The sequence below is a fragment of the Cavia porcellus genome, unplaced genomic scaffold (assembly GCF_034190915.1).
Source record: "Cavia porcellus strain 051 isolate PalLab524CR breed Dunkin Hartley unplaced genomic scaffold, mCavPor4.1 scaffold_10, whole genome shotgun sequence".
Classification (NCBI taxonomy): domain Eukaryota; kingdom Metazoa; phylum Chordata; class Mammalia; order Rodentia; family Caviidae; genus Cavia; species Cavia porcellus.
Genome location: NW_026947493.1, coordinates 5,959,526 through 5,976,413, shown reverse-complemented (window position 1 = coordinate 5,976,413; position 16,888 = coordinate 5,959,526). Strand labels below are relative to the sequence as shown.

Genomic DNA, 16,888 nt, shown 5'->3' with positions numbered 1-16,888 from the left:
TAATTTAAAAACAAGTTTTTTCTAGTGCCAGCGTGTGTGTGTGTGTGTGTGTGTGTGTGTGTGTGTGTGTGTATGCTAGGACTCCAGGAATTCTTACTGTCTGCACTGAGGCCACCGAGCTGCCCCTTTTGCCTGCTACCTCACCGCCCGGTCCCTTGCTGCAGTAGCTTGTCAGTGGCTTTAACTAGAAGGCTAAATGAGGACATTCTGCTTTAAATGTATTTCTTTAAAATTTTCCTGGCTATAAATTAGTTTGAGTATGACATTTTTTGTTGTATGTTTGTTTGTATTTTTGACACAGAACTTCACTACGCAGTTCAGGCGGGCCTTGAACTCATTTTGTAGCTCAGGCTGGCCTCCAACTTGCCACAATTCTCCTGCCTCAGCCTCCTGAGTGCTAGAATTACTGGCATGCAACACCATACCCAACCAGAGTATAACATTTGTTTTACCCATTTAAAACCAGTTACAGAATAACACTTTGTGAATGAAAGTGCTTTTTTGAAGCAATGTAAATATTGGTACTAGAAGAATATGAGAGGATGAGTGGAAAGAGAGAAGACAATATAACCCTTTGTGCTTATACTTTTGGTCACGAAGATTAGCAATCCTAAAATATATCATAAGCTTTTTGGATGAAATGGGCTTTATGGGATTATTTAGAATCAAATAATATAATATATTCCAAAGTAAAAAATATAGACATGCTGAGTAATTAGACAAGGTCTTAATTTATTTAAGGATATTTTCTATGCCACCTATGAAAGAAAATAAAGATCCAGCCTGCAATGTTCAATCAGATGGAATGGTGGCAAATTTTATCTCCTTATAAAAAGTCTCCCGTGCACATTTGGAAAGCTAGCTATCCAATGTCATATAATGTTGCATCCTAATTTAAATGTTTATTTGGAATGGTATTCAAGGTTTTGCTTACTTATTTTTATAGCATGCAGCAAAAGATGAAGATAATGAGACTGAAGCCAGCAGGATGAGTAAATTAAGAAGGACAAGAAAGAAAGTCAGCAAAACACATCTCTGTTCTACTCAAGTGGAAGAAATGAATGCATCGGATTCAAACGGTATCTAACTACTTGGATCTCAAATATGGTGTGGTCAGTGATGATCTTTAGTTGGTATTTTTTTCCCCATACTTACTTGCTTCTTTCTTTGGGAGAAGCAGAAGAACAATAAAGTGGAATTTACTGCCACATAAGTGACATAAAAGACAAGTATGTAATATAACTACGTAAATCTTCAAATAAAGATCAAACTATTCAGAATTTAAGGATGGTGAGAACTAGGATGATTGTAATGAGTAAACAAGAAAAAGAATGAAGCAAAGAACAAAAGTAAGTATGTAGAGAATCATACTGCTGAGGTGAGAAGGAATCCAGAGATTTTTACTGAGGATTTGGAAGGCAGAAAACAAGAAACAGATGCAATCAGCTTTCTTAGCTCGTGCTGTGATTCTAGCCAGGCTACAGCAGGTTTGAATTAGTGCCGAATCTGGGTGTTAACTTGGATGACAGCAGTCTCAGTGGTAGGAGCAGTGGTGTCCCAAGGCAGAGGCGGGAGGACTACAGCGCATGGGGACAATAAAGAGCAGGCAGACTTTTCCTAAGGTTTAGGATGTGTGGCAATGGTAGACCACTCTCAGTGTTCCTCATTTGACCCGTCACTACCATTTTCTCAAGTGTTCCCCCGCCTTCTCTTTCTCTGCTTTCAGGCCTTGTGTAGGACCTGGTATGAGCTAGGCAAGCTCTCATCCACTGAGTCGAACCTCCCATTCTCTCCATATCACATAAGAGATGACATTGAAAACAATGGCAGCATGTTTTAATATTTTCCTTTATTGCTACAGAGAGGACTGGAAACCAAATGGTGTGCCACGCACCAGGAGACATGAGCAAACCTACTGAATCTCATCTATCACACAATGACAAGGACTCCCAGGATCAAACTACAGTGATAAAAGCACCACCTCCTAAAACAGCAACCAGTGTTCTAGTTGGTGAATCTAACTCAAACTCTGGTAAGGATTAACTGCTAAACTTTCTAGAACAAATGGGCGTATGGTTCTGGCCAGTAATTCCAAATTCATGTTGGAAGTAATGTGATCTTGGCTGAGGAATGCTAGCCTGTGGTAATGCAAAATAATTTCTAAATCTGTCATTTTCAAAGTGCATTGCAGTTTTCTTTACCCTCTAGGCTGCTTATCTGAAAAGTATAGGCATTGTAGAGGAAGAACTCTGAAGTCCCTCCTCTCTCTCCCTCTTTCACTTCCTTCTTTCATTTGTACTTGGGATTGAATCTAGGGCCTTCTTTCCTTCCTTCCTTCCTTGCTTCCTTCCTTCCTTCCTTCCTTCTCTCTCTCTCTCATATTATATTTTGAGATGAGATCTCTCTGGGCTGGAATTTGTGCTTTTTCAGTGTACTGGGATTCCAGGCATGCATACCCATGCCTCGCTTCAAGTCTTTTCTAAAAGCAAAATTGAATTGTCTTCTTCTAAGTCTCTGGGTTACTGGTAGTGCTATAACTATTTTGGTACATGAAGTGTATTGGTCAGAACTCTCTTGGATAGTAGATAAAAGCATAAACATAGAAATATAAAAATCAACAAATAAAATGTGTTTATGAAATTTTGATAAGGTATTTTTTTCTTTATGCTAAGTACTTTGAATTTTTTAAAAAAACAATACATTTTTTTCAAAGTTAAGCCTCTGTTCACACTCTCCCTACACTATTGTTATGGCTGTTTTTCAAGCATTGTACCTGCTTATTGTTCTACCTAACCTTCTACACTGTGGGCTAAGGTGATATGGCCAAGGGCAGGGTCATGCTGGTACTTGTGGAGTAGTCTCCCTGCAGCTCTGTGGTGAAGTGCTGCATGCCCTTGGGAAAGACCATGGCCTACACAAAAGCCTAATATACCACAGTGTACACTCAGTAACATATTTTCCATTAAAACATGGTTTTTCTGAAAGCCCAATTGTCTTTTATTTTTTGTTGTTGTTGCTGAGGACAAAATACCCTCCACCCAAAGTTAAATGAGGAAAGTTTTATTTATCTCACACTTTGTAGAGGTTTCAGTCCATAATCAGCTGGCTTCAAGGGAGGGTGGCATGGCAGGCAGGCCTTGCGGAAGAGAGACAGCTCATGGCAGGTAGAAGGTAGCAAAACATGCAAGGGATGACCATAGCACTTTCTATCCTTTATAACTTATCTAGGTTATTTATGGTGGGTGGTGCTCACACTTTAATCCTAGTACCTTTAAAACTAGTATTGCACCATGAATCAACTCTAGTATCACACACTCTAGATCCAGCCATGTCTGAAAAACCCCATTTATTACTGTATGAGGATTTAGGGAAACATCTAGACACAAGCTGTAACATTTCATATCTGGCCCCTTAAAGACTCATACACAAACCTTTATGCAACACGTGTTTAGCCCATCGCCAAGAGTTGCCATAGTTCTTTTTTTTTTTTTAAATTTTATTTAAGGAGAAAAAAGAAAAAAGAAACAGAAAAAGGGTACAAATTATACAGAATTTCAGAAAAAAATAAACAGGAAATCACTAGTGAATAGATTACATATTGTCATCTTAGAAATCGTTGTTCAAGTTACAAAATTAAAGCAATATAGAGTGGACATTCAAACAGTAAGACTGCAAACAGTTCTGTTCAATGATCCAATAAAGCTCAGTAATATGGTTACCTATCTTATACACTTAAATATACATGTAGTTATGTCCTTTAGAGCACTTTCTTTTCCTCTCTTTTGTACAATGACAATTACACATTTTGGGTTTTATTACTCCCACAGTTCTTATTACTTTTTTTTGAAGAGAGTAAAACCAAATGTGACATAACAGGACAGAGTTAGTCAAATCAAAAGGATGGACATAATACATAGTGTAAAAACAAAATACAAGGTGATCAACAATGGTTACCATAATGCCTCTTGCTATCTTAAAAAGAATTGCCTATATCATCAGTTATAATAAAATTGAACAAAACAGTTAAGAAAACCAATAAAACCAAAGCATTGGAGACATTAGAGGACTTCAAAAGAAGATAATAGTCAACCAGAATAGGCGTCATACTGAATCTTATTGTCTTCATAGTTGTTACCTATACTTTCAAACTTGGTACTATCAAACAAAACAGAATAGAGGAAAATCAGTCAAAACAAGATGGTGAGAGCAATATAGGGTTTCAAATCAAGTTAATAGGAAATCAAAGTGGGTTACTATAATATATCCTGCTATTTTTTATTTATTTTTTCCCTTAATTAAAAGGATAAAAATGAAAAAGTAAATAATAAAAAAAGGAGATTGAGATAAAAGAGGGCATAACAACAAAACAGCGCAGGTTAAAACATAACCATTTAAGCAAAATAGTGTTTCACCACAAGATAATCCCGACATAAAAGTAGTTACCATAGTAAGATTTCCTTGAAATCTTTGAGTATAACTTCGTATACTGTAACATCAAACATATCAAGACAATGTATCACTACTTTTCAGCAACCAATTTTTCCTCTGGTTAATCTTTACAGGCTGTAACTTTACTGGAGCTTCCTTTTTGGTCAAACTCAAAACATTTTAGATCATTCTAGTGGGCTCTTTGCTCTTGATTCTCAACATAAATCTGGCTAAAAGCCCCCAACAATAACCATGCCTAACATTGGACTGCCTTGAAATTTCTTCAACCAGATTAATTGGTTCATCATCCTTAATCTTAATCTCAGGCAGAGTCTCTGGACATGAGCAAGATGTAGACAAACTTTCTGCAAAGGCATAACATACATCATCTGAAATCCAACAGCCAATGCAGTCCTTCTTCCAAGCAGAAAACTCCTGAGCCTGGTCTTTACTGGCATAATTTCTGTCAGAATTCTGGTCTTCTGGTCTCTGACCAAAATCTCCCATCCAGTACAGCCTAAGGTATTCCAGATCTACTTTTTCAGCTGCCATCTTAGAACCTTTCCAAATTCTTTCCACAACCAGTCTCAAAGGCTCCTAAATCACATGGTCAGGCACAGTCAGAGCAACAACTTCACTTCGCTGGTACCTAATTCTGTCTTAGTTACTTGGTGCTTATTGTCTTACTCTAACACACAAAGTTAACTGAGGAAAAGCTCACAGTTTGTGAAGGTTTCAGTTCATAATCAGCTGACTCTCAGGCAGGGTGACATGGTAGACAGGTGTAACAGAAGAGAAATAGTTCATAGTGGGCAGATGGCAGCAAAACAGCAAGGGGTGACCATAGCTCTTGCTTATCCAAGTTACTTGTATTTTATATCTTATCCAGTTACATAGGGCAGGTAGCACTCCTATTCTTAACCCTAGTGCCCTCAAATCTAGCATTTTATTATGAATCAATTCCAGTGCCACACTTGAGATACAGCCACCTTGAGAAAGCCCACCTATGACTGCACGAAGTTTTAGGAGGACATCTGCACACAAGCCAAACACCAACTGTCAATCAGCCTGCTTTTCATAAGTGGCCATGGCTTGTTCTCTGTAATAGAAATACATCCTCATTGTCACTAAACACAGACATTTCCCAAGACCCTTTAATTGCCATAGATCTTTGAGATTTTTTAATGTTTTCTTATTTTTTCTCTCTAAACACAGCAGTAAAACTTCCTCTACAAAGGCACATTGATTTAATGTATTAATCTTCTGAGGAGATAGGACAGGGGAATACCTCTCAGGAATCACACTGTACAAAAAACAAACGGAGCCTTGAACTGGTGATTATCTGCCTGCGGTTCATCATGTGTGGCTAAAGGAGGCTGACCAAAAGGTTTAATTGTAGGCAATGAGTGTGATTTACTTGAAACAAACATTTATTTCAAACAATGATATAGCAAGATCAGTTGATCACTTGGAAATGAAATTAGATTGGATAGGATTTTGATAATGTTGAATTGAAATTTTAAATGAAATATTTGATACTAAGGATGCATTTTAAAATAAATGGTGCAGAATTTTACTTATTAATTAGACAAGATCAAACTACAAAGGAGAGATGAACTCAAGTACTTGTCCACCCATGTAATAATAAAGCAGTGTTTGTTGAATGCCAATCATTGGCCAGTACTGATACAGACACCGAGGAAAGAACAACAAATCAAAGTAAGCCCCTGTTCCTTGGGGTCAAGAAGCAAATGCAGGGTAACAGACAGGAGACAGGATGGTACAACATGACACGCAGTAGGTCATACATGGAAACAGAAAACAATGAATAAAATGAAAATGAATGACACACGCTCCCTGGCTGCAACATTGTTAGGGTACAGTACTACCTGAGGGACCTCAGCATGTGACTGAATTTGGAGACAGGGTCTTGAAAGACCTAGTTAAGGGGAAATGAGGTAATTAGGATGGGTTCTAAGCCAGTGCAACTGGTATCCTCCCAAGAGGACATCAGGACAGATGCACAAAGGGACAGTTGTGCAAATATATCAGAAGATGATCCAGCCAATAAGGGTGGCCTCAGAAGCTACAGGCCCTGACACCTTTCATCTTCAACTTCCGGTGTTTAAAACAGTGGGAAGAGAAGTTTCTGTCTCAGTCTCACAGTTAGGGGGATTAGTTACGGCAACCCCAGAAAACTGATAATTATTTCCATGGCTTGATCAACTTACGGGTATTAAAATGAATCAGGAATTGGACCTGGTTACACTGCCACGAAGTCTCACAAGTTTAATATTCTGTCTTGTAAAATTATTCCAATTTTGCATTTGATAGTGTGTATTTTGCCTATAGTTTCTTACACAGTAATTTAATGTTTTATGAATGCAGGAATTTTTCTGGTTACTTTCTAGGTACACATCCTGTATTAAGAATAGACAGTGATAAAAAATTTGTTTTGAATTGGTGAATATTTGTACTTTAGAATAATATAGTAATATGCATATCTTTGCAGAAAATTTAGAAGATACGATATGGGAAATAACTAGTAAGATTACCTGTCATACTAGTGAACCAATAAAATTACCATTTTTCTTTTATAGGAGAGGCCTTCTTTACGGTTTATACAGAATTGCTTATATGTTTAGAATACCATCATTTGAAAATTTGCATATTATAGAATGCTCATAGATTGTATTTTATTTAAGGAGCATTATTCAGGATGGGCCAAATATCCAATATTTCAGAATAGCTTGGGAACACCAAAACTGCTAATTTAGCATGAAACATTGTAATCGCTATGGCTTAACTATTCATGTTGAATGGAAGGGAGGTATAAAGGCTTAGGAATCTCAGAGTAGCCACGCATGTCAGCGAGAGGACATGTTATCCTGTTGGAAGAAGCAGTAATTTGTTTTTCTCATGCTTCACGTATTTAAGATCTATCTTATCTATGTTTTTAAGCTGTCAATCTTTATGCTCATGCTTAAAGCCTAGTTATATCTGGAAACAGGATACTCAGGAATCATTCAAATGGTGGCTGTTCAGTGTCGGATGTGACAGATGGTGTTCACGCAGAACTGATGGAGGAGCGCTTTCCAGGGTTAGAGTGAGCTGTCTTACGTTGTGTTCACTGTCTGCCAGCAGCTGAGGGGTGATGTGTCACAAGCCTGTGTAGTAGTTGCTGTTCTTTCATTGGGAAAGCAGCAAAGACAGGGTGAGGAAGTTGCCGGGCAAAGGCAGTATGAAAGGACAGCATACTCTTCCTCTGTGCTGCTGTGCTATAACTCTCAGAGGCTCCAGAAGTTAACATTTACGACGTGAGTTCTGCGCCTGGGCTTCCTACGTGCTAGCAGATGTGCTCATTCGTTTCGTGATCATGAACCCCCTCCATCCTCCCCACCAAGAGCCCGGAAGCCTGGTCCCTAGTTTCCAGCTCCACAGCGAACCCAGTGATGTGAGGTACCTCTTTGGGTCTCAAGCTGATGAACTGGTTACATAAGGTGATTTATCTCCAGTTTTAGAATTTGCAGACTAATTTAAAAGTCTTGAAAAGGATGTTTTATTCATTTCTGACTTTAAGAGTATACACATGAAACTTTTAATTTCTCCTAGGTGTTTGTTTGTTTTTGTTTCAGGAATGAAACTCAGAGCCTTGTATGCTTGCCAGGCAGGCACTGTGCCAATGAGCTACACCCTCGGGTTCTACACTCTCATTCTTAAAAAGAACACCAACCGTTATGCAATGTGCTGTAATTTCCAGAAGTGAAGGAATGTTCAGGAAGTACCCACACATGATGTTGGTACATCCTTATGTGAGCTACGTTGACTTAACGTAGTCCTAGGGGTAAACGGTTTCCCAGGCTGGTCTGATGCAGTGTTTTTGGGAAGATGGCAAAGGCCGTGAGGGAAAGCTAAGATGTCCACGTGGTGTGAAGATTCCCATGATGCATGCGGATGAGTTCTGCTAATGGCCATAATGACTCCTTCCCTAGGCTCAAGTCTCCTTTGGCTTGTCAGTAATCCTAATTGTGACTTAGAACACCCTTTATTTTATAGATCATGCTGGGAACAGCACTCAGATTTTGACTCCACCTCAACTTTCTTCTAAAATGAAGCATATTAAGCAAGAGATGGCCAAAAATCACCTTCAGTTTGTGCGTTTTGAAGCGACAGACCTACATGGTGTGTCTAGATCCAAGACCATCCCCGCATACTTCTTCCAAGTGAGTTTTGTGTACAGTTATAACTGAATGTAATTTCATGACCATTAGCAAGCGAATGATCCTTATTATTTGTCCTTATTTCCTTGTAATCTATGCAACAATTCAAGCTGAAAACAATACTTCATCTTATATTTCCCCTTGTCTCTCTCTATTGTTCTCCAAGGAGCTTAACATATCCTCTCAGCTCTCACACAATAATTCCTGTACCTAATAGAAATAGAAAACCAATTAAGACCAGTAATTTTAGCCCTCCTGCCTTGAATAATTTCCCTCCACAGAAGTATCTTCTCTTCTAATTGCAATTATGAAGATTACATTTTATTTGACATGAGAAAATTGCAACAGGAGACCCAAGAGCAAATATGAAAGGGAAACATGATTAAATAGAAAGAATTTGCTAGATAAAAAAATCTATCCCTGTCAGCTCTAATTCTGATAAGAAAGTACTATATTGTTACTGGATGACTTAATGAATATTAAGTTCCTGAAAATAATGATATCAAGAAGCATTTCATTTTGCCATGCTTTAAGACTTGCTAAGATTTTAGAGGGGGTCAGTTTGTGGATTTATTTTAAAGACTGATTTGTTGTGATACTTAAAAATCAGGTTTTAGGAAGGGATATTGGTCAGCACTATTTAAGAATGTATAAAAATTAAGCATTCTTGAAACTTAACTACTTTTAGAATGTCTTACACTTATCATTGTAATATCAAACTGTAATTTTTCTTACTTGTTTCTATGGGAGGAAGCAGAGTATCTCAAAGAAACTTTTTGAAGGGTTCTAACTTGTTTACATTTGTTTCTAAGCCATTTTTTTGGATTTGACTATAGATAGTTTTCCTTCGTCATTCAGTGAAGAACACATGGCCATTAATTCTGATAACAGAGATGAACTTTACTGTGGATTGGTCTAGAAGACAATTCTCAGGAACCTCTCTGGATCAATAAGGATGCATACAGTCCCTGAAATTCATGTACTGCCAGAGACTCGATGTAAAAATATCATAAGGCCTTTTTTCAAATCCTAATAATTTATTTCACTGATGATATTGCTTCAGTTCCTCTGTGGAACATCTTTACAAAATATAACCTCACATCCTGTCTATATATGCTGAAAACTGATGTAATTTTTTTTTTTGCCGGGTAGTCCCACTATGTAGTTGAGACTGGCCTTGAACCCCTGGCCAGCCTGCTGCCTCTGCCTCCTGAGTGTTGGCTTTACAGGTCTGTGCCACCATACTGGGCTCTTTTGTTGTTGTTGTTGTTTTGTTTTTGAAGATTGAAATAATTAACATAAAAAGAAAATTTCTGCATTTTCAAATTGTCATTCAAAATATTTTCCATTAAATAGTTTAACAGCCATTATATCAGAACTCCCTCCTCTTTTATTCTTTCTGGAGTTGAGCTAGGAAAAAGTTTGTTTAGCATGGAATTTTGATATACTCATCACATACCCCTTAATTGATATGTTTATTCTTTTTTTTTTTTTTTTTTTTTTGGTACCAGGCGCTTGCAAAGTAGGCACTTATGCTGCTGAGCTAAATCCCTGGCCCTGTATGTTTATTCTTGTCTTCATTTTTTTAATAACTCACTTTCTCATTTCATGACCTAGTTATTTCATTCTCATTTAATATATACTTTTTAAAAATTATTTTTTATTTTAAAAACAAAGAATAAAAACAATGATACAGAATTTCAAAACAGATTAATAGGAAATTAACATTGGTTAGTATATTGTATATTGTTATCTTAGAAGTAGTTGTTCAGATTACAAGATGTAGGCATAAAAATGATCAAACAAACAATGAAAGCACAAACTCCTTTTTGATGAACTGACAAAGATTAGTAGTACAGTTATTTATCATATACACACATATATGTGAATATATATGCAAACATACAATCTTTCCCCTTCTTTTTTATCTCCTTTCTCCTATACCAGTTGTTCTTCCCTTTTGAGCAGTTTCTTTCCCTTTTACGTTTACAATATTTATTGTACATTTTGGATCTTATTTACTCTTTCAGTTTTCTCCACTAGGGAGACTATCTGGTATTTACAAATGTGAGTCTAATTTATTTCGCTTATGAGTATGGTCTCAAGTTGTCTCCATTTACCTGTAAAAGTCTCAAATTTATCTTTCTTTATAGATGAGTAATACTCCATTGTATAAAAATACCACATCTCTTTTTTTATCCATTCTGTGATACTTTTAACAAAACAGTTTAAATTCATTTGAGAATGTTTAAAGGTACAAATCCTAATGAATATATGTACCTTGAATATTTGCAATTTAAGATTAAATCACCTTGGGGGAAGGTTTACAGTGACCAGGCATTAGAAGCAGCTTCATCTGTGCCAGCTCAGCGTGTGCTTTGTCTACACAAATAATTCTAGATGGGAAACTCGTTAGACTAAGTGAGGAGTCCATCGTCTGAGTCTGCCTGGGGCTTAGCAAACAGTAATTTAGATCTTTATAAAATAATTCTGAAACTTTTTGGTAGGAAATAAAATGTCGACTTGGCCATTATCAGATTAGCCCGTGGGGTCGGAGGAGAGACCGTCCTTCTCCTCGCATCCTGCGCTGGGGAGGCAGGGACGGCTCGGAGAGCGAGGGGGAGCCGGATCTGAGCCTCATCCTCGCTCTGCTGCGCCCACCGCCTCTGCCTTCGCTTTGATTATTTCTTTGAGCTAAGTGTCATCCTTACTAGATTAAAAATATACATTGGGTAGAGGGAGCAGGCTCTGTATATTGAACCAGGCCTTGCACCCAGATCTTTTCTATTTTAGCTTGAGACAGGGTCTTGCTAAGTCATTAAACTTCCCGGACTGGGTTTAAACTTGTGATCTTCTTGCCTCAGCCTTTCAGAGTGCTGAGATGATGGGTATGTAGCACTGTGAAATAATTGATTTTAAAAAAATATTTAGTGAAAATAAAGAAGACTGCTTTATAATTGGTTAAAGCACGAGTAACCCATGATAATGTTTAAAAGAGCTTAGAAAATGTTAAATACTTACTGATATTAGCACATTTAAGTCTTTTGAAAAATTATTTTTTTTATTAATGATTATATTCATTGTGGCAAGCAGTACACATACACCATACATCGTAATTCTTTTGACTTTGCCCTTTCATTCTTTCTCTCTCCCTCATCTCTTGCCTACTTCCCATTTGCAAAGGATCTACCTTCTTGTTTTCTGTTGCCTATCTTTTACTGTGGTCTTTAAATTATTTACACTATGGCTTTCTCATGTAAAGAGCCCATGTGATATTTAATCTTCCATACTTCATTTGTTTCATTTAGCTCTGTCTCAAGATGCACCCACTTCCCACAAATGCTCATGCTCATCCCTTTTTATGGCAGCGTAGCAATCCATTGTATGTAAATGCCACATTTTTAATCCACTCATCTGTTGATGGACATATAGGCTACTTCCAAACCGGCTATTATAAGTAGTGCATTGAAATATTTCAACCAAATTATAGTCAGTCTTTTGTTCTTTTGTTTGTTTTTGTTTGAGACAGGGTCTCTATACTTCAGACTGTTTTTGAACTCATTGTATGGCTCAGGCTGGCCCTAAATTCATGGAGTGACCCTTCTGCTTTAGTTGCCTAAATGCTAGGATTATAGATGTGGACTACCATATTCATCAACACTGTCTTTGTTCTAGCCAAAGGGTACTTTTTATTTAAATTAAATAATGTGGGTTTTTTTTTGTTTTTGGTCTAATTGAAATATGATATGCTATTCAGAATTCAGAACTAATGTTTGGGTTATTTCAACAAGTAATCTTTATTGTGGTCCAAATTTCAGTTGTCATAAGGTTTTGAATTATTTTGCAAAAATTTTTATTGCATTTAGAGTGAGCTATATTGAGGTGTTGTACATCTATTGTCAGGAACCATAGATATCCTTCTGTACCTATATATTTTCTACAACTGATAGAGAGTAGTTTGTCCAAACAATAATAAAAAAATGACAGTACTAAAGAAGTATGCTTAAAAATATGGATCCAGTAAGCTAGAGATCAAGTTTAACTTTGCTTGTAGCTTTGGAGTGTGCAGAGGACTTTGGAATTAAAATAGAAACCAGCAGCTCCCTGTTCACAGTGATGGGAAGACAGTGCAGATTTAAACTGTGGGAACTGCAAATTTCATGGGTAAAATATCTGATCCCTCATTTCAGATACTTGTAGAATTAATATACAGGAGGGAAAGGACACAATTTCTTTTCTTTTCTTTTTTTTTTTTTTTGGTACCGGGGATCGAACTCACAACCTTGTGCTTGTCAGGCAGGCCCTACACCACTGAGCTAAATCCTCATCCCTTTTCTTTTCTTTTTTTTTTTTTTTAAGGACACAATTTCTTGCAGTGAGTATTTGAGTTAAAGAATTCCATACTGAGGTGCTTGCTCTGAGATCCCGTGGTGTGTGTGTACAAGTCCTTGAATAATTTGAAAAATTAAGTAGGCACCAAAACATGCTTGTCTCTTTCAACTTTATTGCTGATAAAAGCAAATGTGGCTGAGCCAGTCGATTGGGATTTGAAAGCATGTGCAGTGACTGTGGAAAAAGGAGGCAGTGGCTCCCGGGCACACTCAGGGACCCGCTCCTTCCCCTTCATCGGCGTCTGCTGTCCTGGTGGTGGTCAGGCTCTTTGGAGTCTGGGAACAGCGGAAGAAAACAGTTTGGATGGCAGAATGTTAGGGTGTTTTATTAACCTCATAAAGCTCACTAGCTTAATGAAAACCTCATTTTAAGGTCAGGGCCTCTTCTCTACACATTAACACAACCTTGAACACGTGAAGCTTTGTTGATATTCTATACAATTTCCAGAAATTATTTTATGTATCTCTTCAGTTTTATAATCTCATCACTTCCCGGTTTTGTGGTGCACAGCAAAAGTTAAATAAATGACCAAACCCACTGAAATTCATACGTATATGGCTAGAAAGTACCTTGGCAATGGTCTCATTGAAACTTCTATTTTATGGATAAGGAAACCAGGGTTCATACCCAGTGAGTCACCTAACTTCACATCTATTACTAAAAGCACAATGACTCTAGGTTAGATCTGTGGATAGATAGTTCACGCTGACTTGGAGGTCACAGTTTTTGGGAAACTGTAACTTTGGAGATACAGGTCCACAATCACAGACAAGTGCTTTGGGGCTCCGTGAGACTGTGAGGTAGCTAATTCGTAAGGACTGTGTAAGTGAGTCAAGAGAAGAGTGAAACTGCTGAAAGTCTGACCACAGTCAGCTTTCTGATGAAGACTGAGGAGAGTTTCTCTGCTGCAGAATTTTGAGAGCCAGTTCACACTGGAATTGAACAGAGGATGCCATAAGCACAAGCGTTCCAGCATCTCTTGATATGCTACGCATTTTTTGGACATGTACTCAGGAGTGAGAGAGCTGGGTGACAGGGCAGATCTATTTACTATGCTATTCACAGTGCTACAATATGAAATTAACCTAGATTCCCATCAGTGGATGAATGTACGAGGCAAACGTGTGTTTTCACAATGGAATATTGTTCAGTGAGAAGAAGAGAGATCCTATCACTCACAGCAACATGAGTGGGGCTGGAGGTCATCATGTTGTGTGATATAAATCAGACACAGCAAGACAAGTACCACAGATTTTCTCTCACGTTTGTATACTTAAGAAGGTTGGTCTAAATGTAGAATACTGATTAACAGAGGATGGGAAGGGGCATAGAGAGAGTTTGAATAACGGCCACCAAAACACAATCAGTGGTTAGGGCATTGTTGTGGTTCATTACTTTTTGTATATTTTATGAATAGCTAAGAGTTACGATTGAAGGTTCCAACATAAAGTGATGAAAAGGAGATTAATATGGTTTATGTCAGCTGGCCCGACCAAGTCTCATGCAATCATGGAGGGGTCTGAATCTAGCATTGCGATTGGTTCGTTGTCTAACCCTTGGATTGGTGGTGTGAATGCGATGCCTGCCCAGGAGTGGGGCCAGCATACAGTGTAAAGTGGAGGGGGTGGGAGAGTGTGTGTTTCTCTTTTTTGCTGCTGGTGCTTGCTGTTTGCTGCACTGTGAATAGCTGCTCTTCAGCCATGTCATTTTGCCTTGGAGCCAATTGAGTATGGACTGAAACTTCCAACCTGTAAGAAATAAATCTTCCCTCTCCTAACTTAGCAACTATACTATAAAATAAAAAGTACCTTACAAAATACCTTTGATTATGATGATTTCAAAGATTTTCACAAGGCTTTACTTTTGTCTTTTGCAATAAACAGGTTTTCTTAATCATTATATGTGCATTTATAAATGTTTTATAGCTGTTTTCACATCTAGGAGCATATAAAACCTTCTGGGCTTAAAGTACTCCTAGTTGATAAAAGTGCTTTTGGTGATTTTATTCTGAAACACTTCATTAACAAAGCTTTTTCTCTACACTTCTGTTTGCATTAGTTAATTTCTCCTTTTCCTTCTTTAGGAAAAAGTGATCCAGGGTGTTTTCATGCCCCGAGGCTACCTTGAATTGATCCCCAATCCTAAGGATGATGAAGTGAATCACATAAGAGCCACATGTTTTAACAGTGACATCGTCCTGATGCCGGAGCTGTCGACCTTCAGAGTGCTGCCCTGGGTGGAGAGAACGGCCCGGGTGATCTGTGACACCTTCACGGTGACTGGGGAGCCCCTGCTGACTTCCCCCAGGTACATGGCCAAGAGGCAGTTGAGCCAGCTGCAGGATGCAGGCTTTTCCCTGCTCTCAGCCTTCCTCTATGACTTCTGCATTTTTGGCGTGCCGGAAGTTATCAATTCAAAGACGGTGTCTTTTCCTGCTTCCACATTTCTGTTTAATCATGACCAGCCCTTCATGCAGGAACTCGTGGACGGCTTGTATCACACCGGGGCCACGGTAGAGAGCTTTTCCTCTTCTACGAGGCCCGGTCAGATGGAAATCTGTTTTCTGCCCGAATTTGGCATTACTTCAGCTGATAATGCATTTACTCTCCGAACAGGTGTCAAAGAAGTGGCCAGGAAATATAATTACATTGCCAGTTTCTTCGTTGAGACTGGCTTCTGCAATTCAGGTGTTTTGTCCCACAGTGTCTGGGACCTCAGTGGGAAGGAGAACTTGTTCTGTAGCGGCTCTGGGTCCGGGCAGCTCACGGTCCCCGGGAGGAAGTGGCTGGCAGGGCTTCTGAGACACTCTGCAGCTCTCAGCTGCCTGATGGCACCTGCTGTCAGCTGCCGTAAGCGCTACCATAAGGACAGCAAAGACCCGAAGCCCACCGTGCCTGCGACCTGGGGCTACAATGACAACAGCTGCGCTTTCAACATCAAAAGTCACGGTGGGAGGGGCACCCTGATAGAGAACAAGCTGGGCTCTGCCACCGCCAACCCCTACCTGGTGCTGGCTGCCACCGTGGCCGCCGGCCTGGACGGGCTGCAGAGCTGCGAGGATGCCGAGCTTGATCTCGGACCTGCCGACAGCACCGGGGTGTGCCAGCCGCCACTGGCCGAGATCCCCTTGAAACTAGAGGACGCCCTCGTGGCCCTGGAGGAGGACCAGTGTCTGCGACAGGCTCTGGGAGAGACTTTCATTCGGTATTTTGTTGCCATGAAGAAATATGAGCTGGAAAATGAAGAAACAGATGCAGAGAGAAATAAATTCTTGGAGTATTTTATTTAGAGTGAAACACTTAACTCTTCCTTTTGAGACATTGTTTTGACTTAAGCTGCTAATCTAGCAGCAGGAGAAGACTGAACTTTCCTAATTAACCACTGCTCTGCAAATGCTTACTCTCTTTTCTGTTGTCCTCATGGGATCTTTGTCAGGTGAACTGGGGTTGCTGAGAAGGTTCTGTAATGGATCTAAACAATAAAAGTCGTGGAGAAGCTTTAACGAGCACCTATCAGCCAGTTGTCGTTTTCTTGCTTCCTTGGTTGGGAGACATATCCAGGAATGCAGTTTTGGGACAATAAATATATTTGCATGTGAAAAAACGATTAAGCTTTAGAAAGGACAATGACTACAAAGGCAAAAATTTCAAATATAAACACAGTTTGTGACCTGGGGAAACAAACACGTTCCTGGAATCTTACCAATGGAGGCCTGGTGAGGACCTGGATTGCAAGCACCATCATGGTTTCCCAAATACATCGGGTCTTATAAAAATATGTCATAATCACAAGCAGCAGAAGTCTGCACACTTTTCTTTGCACGCTTCTCCACTAGCTCTTGAAATGCT

The 16,888-nt window shown here is 38.9% G+C and overlaps 1 protein-coding gene across 4 annotated transcripts in view; it reads left to right on the top strand.

Annotated features, from left to right (window-relative positions):
* The window catches only part of Lgsn (lengsin, lens protein with glutamine synthetase domain), a 31,127-nt gene extending 14,572 nt beyond the window's left edge, over positions 1–16,555 (top strand). For 3 of the 4 annotated variants that reach the window (XM_063256844.1, XM_063256845.1, XM_063256846.1), the window contains 4 exons: positions 947–1,079; positions 1,862–2,032; positions 8,485–8,651; positions 15,124–16,555. In XM_063256844.1, the coding sequence (XP_063112914.1) occupies positions 989–1,079; positions 1,862–2,032; positions 8,485–8,651; positions 15,124–16,329 (1,635 nt within the window). In that variant the 5' untranslated portion in view covers positions 947–988 and the 3' untranslated portion in view covers positions 16,330–16,555. 4 annotated transcript variants of the gene reach the window in all.
* The last annotated feature ends 333 nt before the right edge of the window (positions 16,556–16,888 follow it).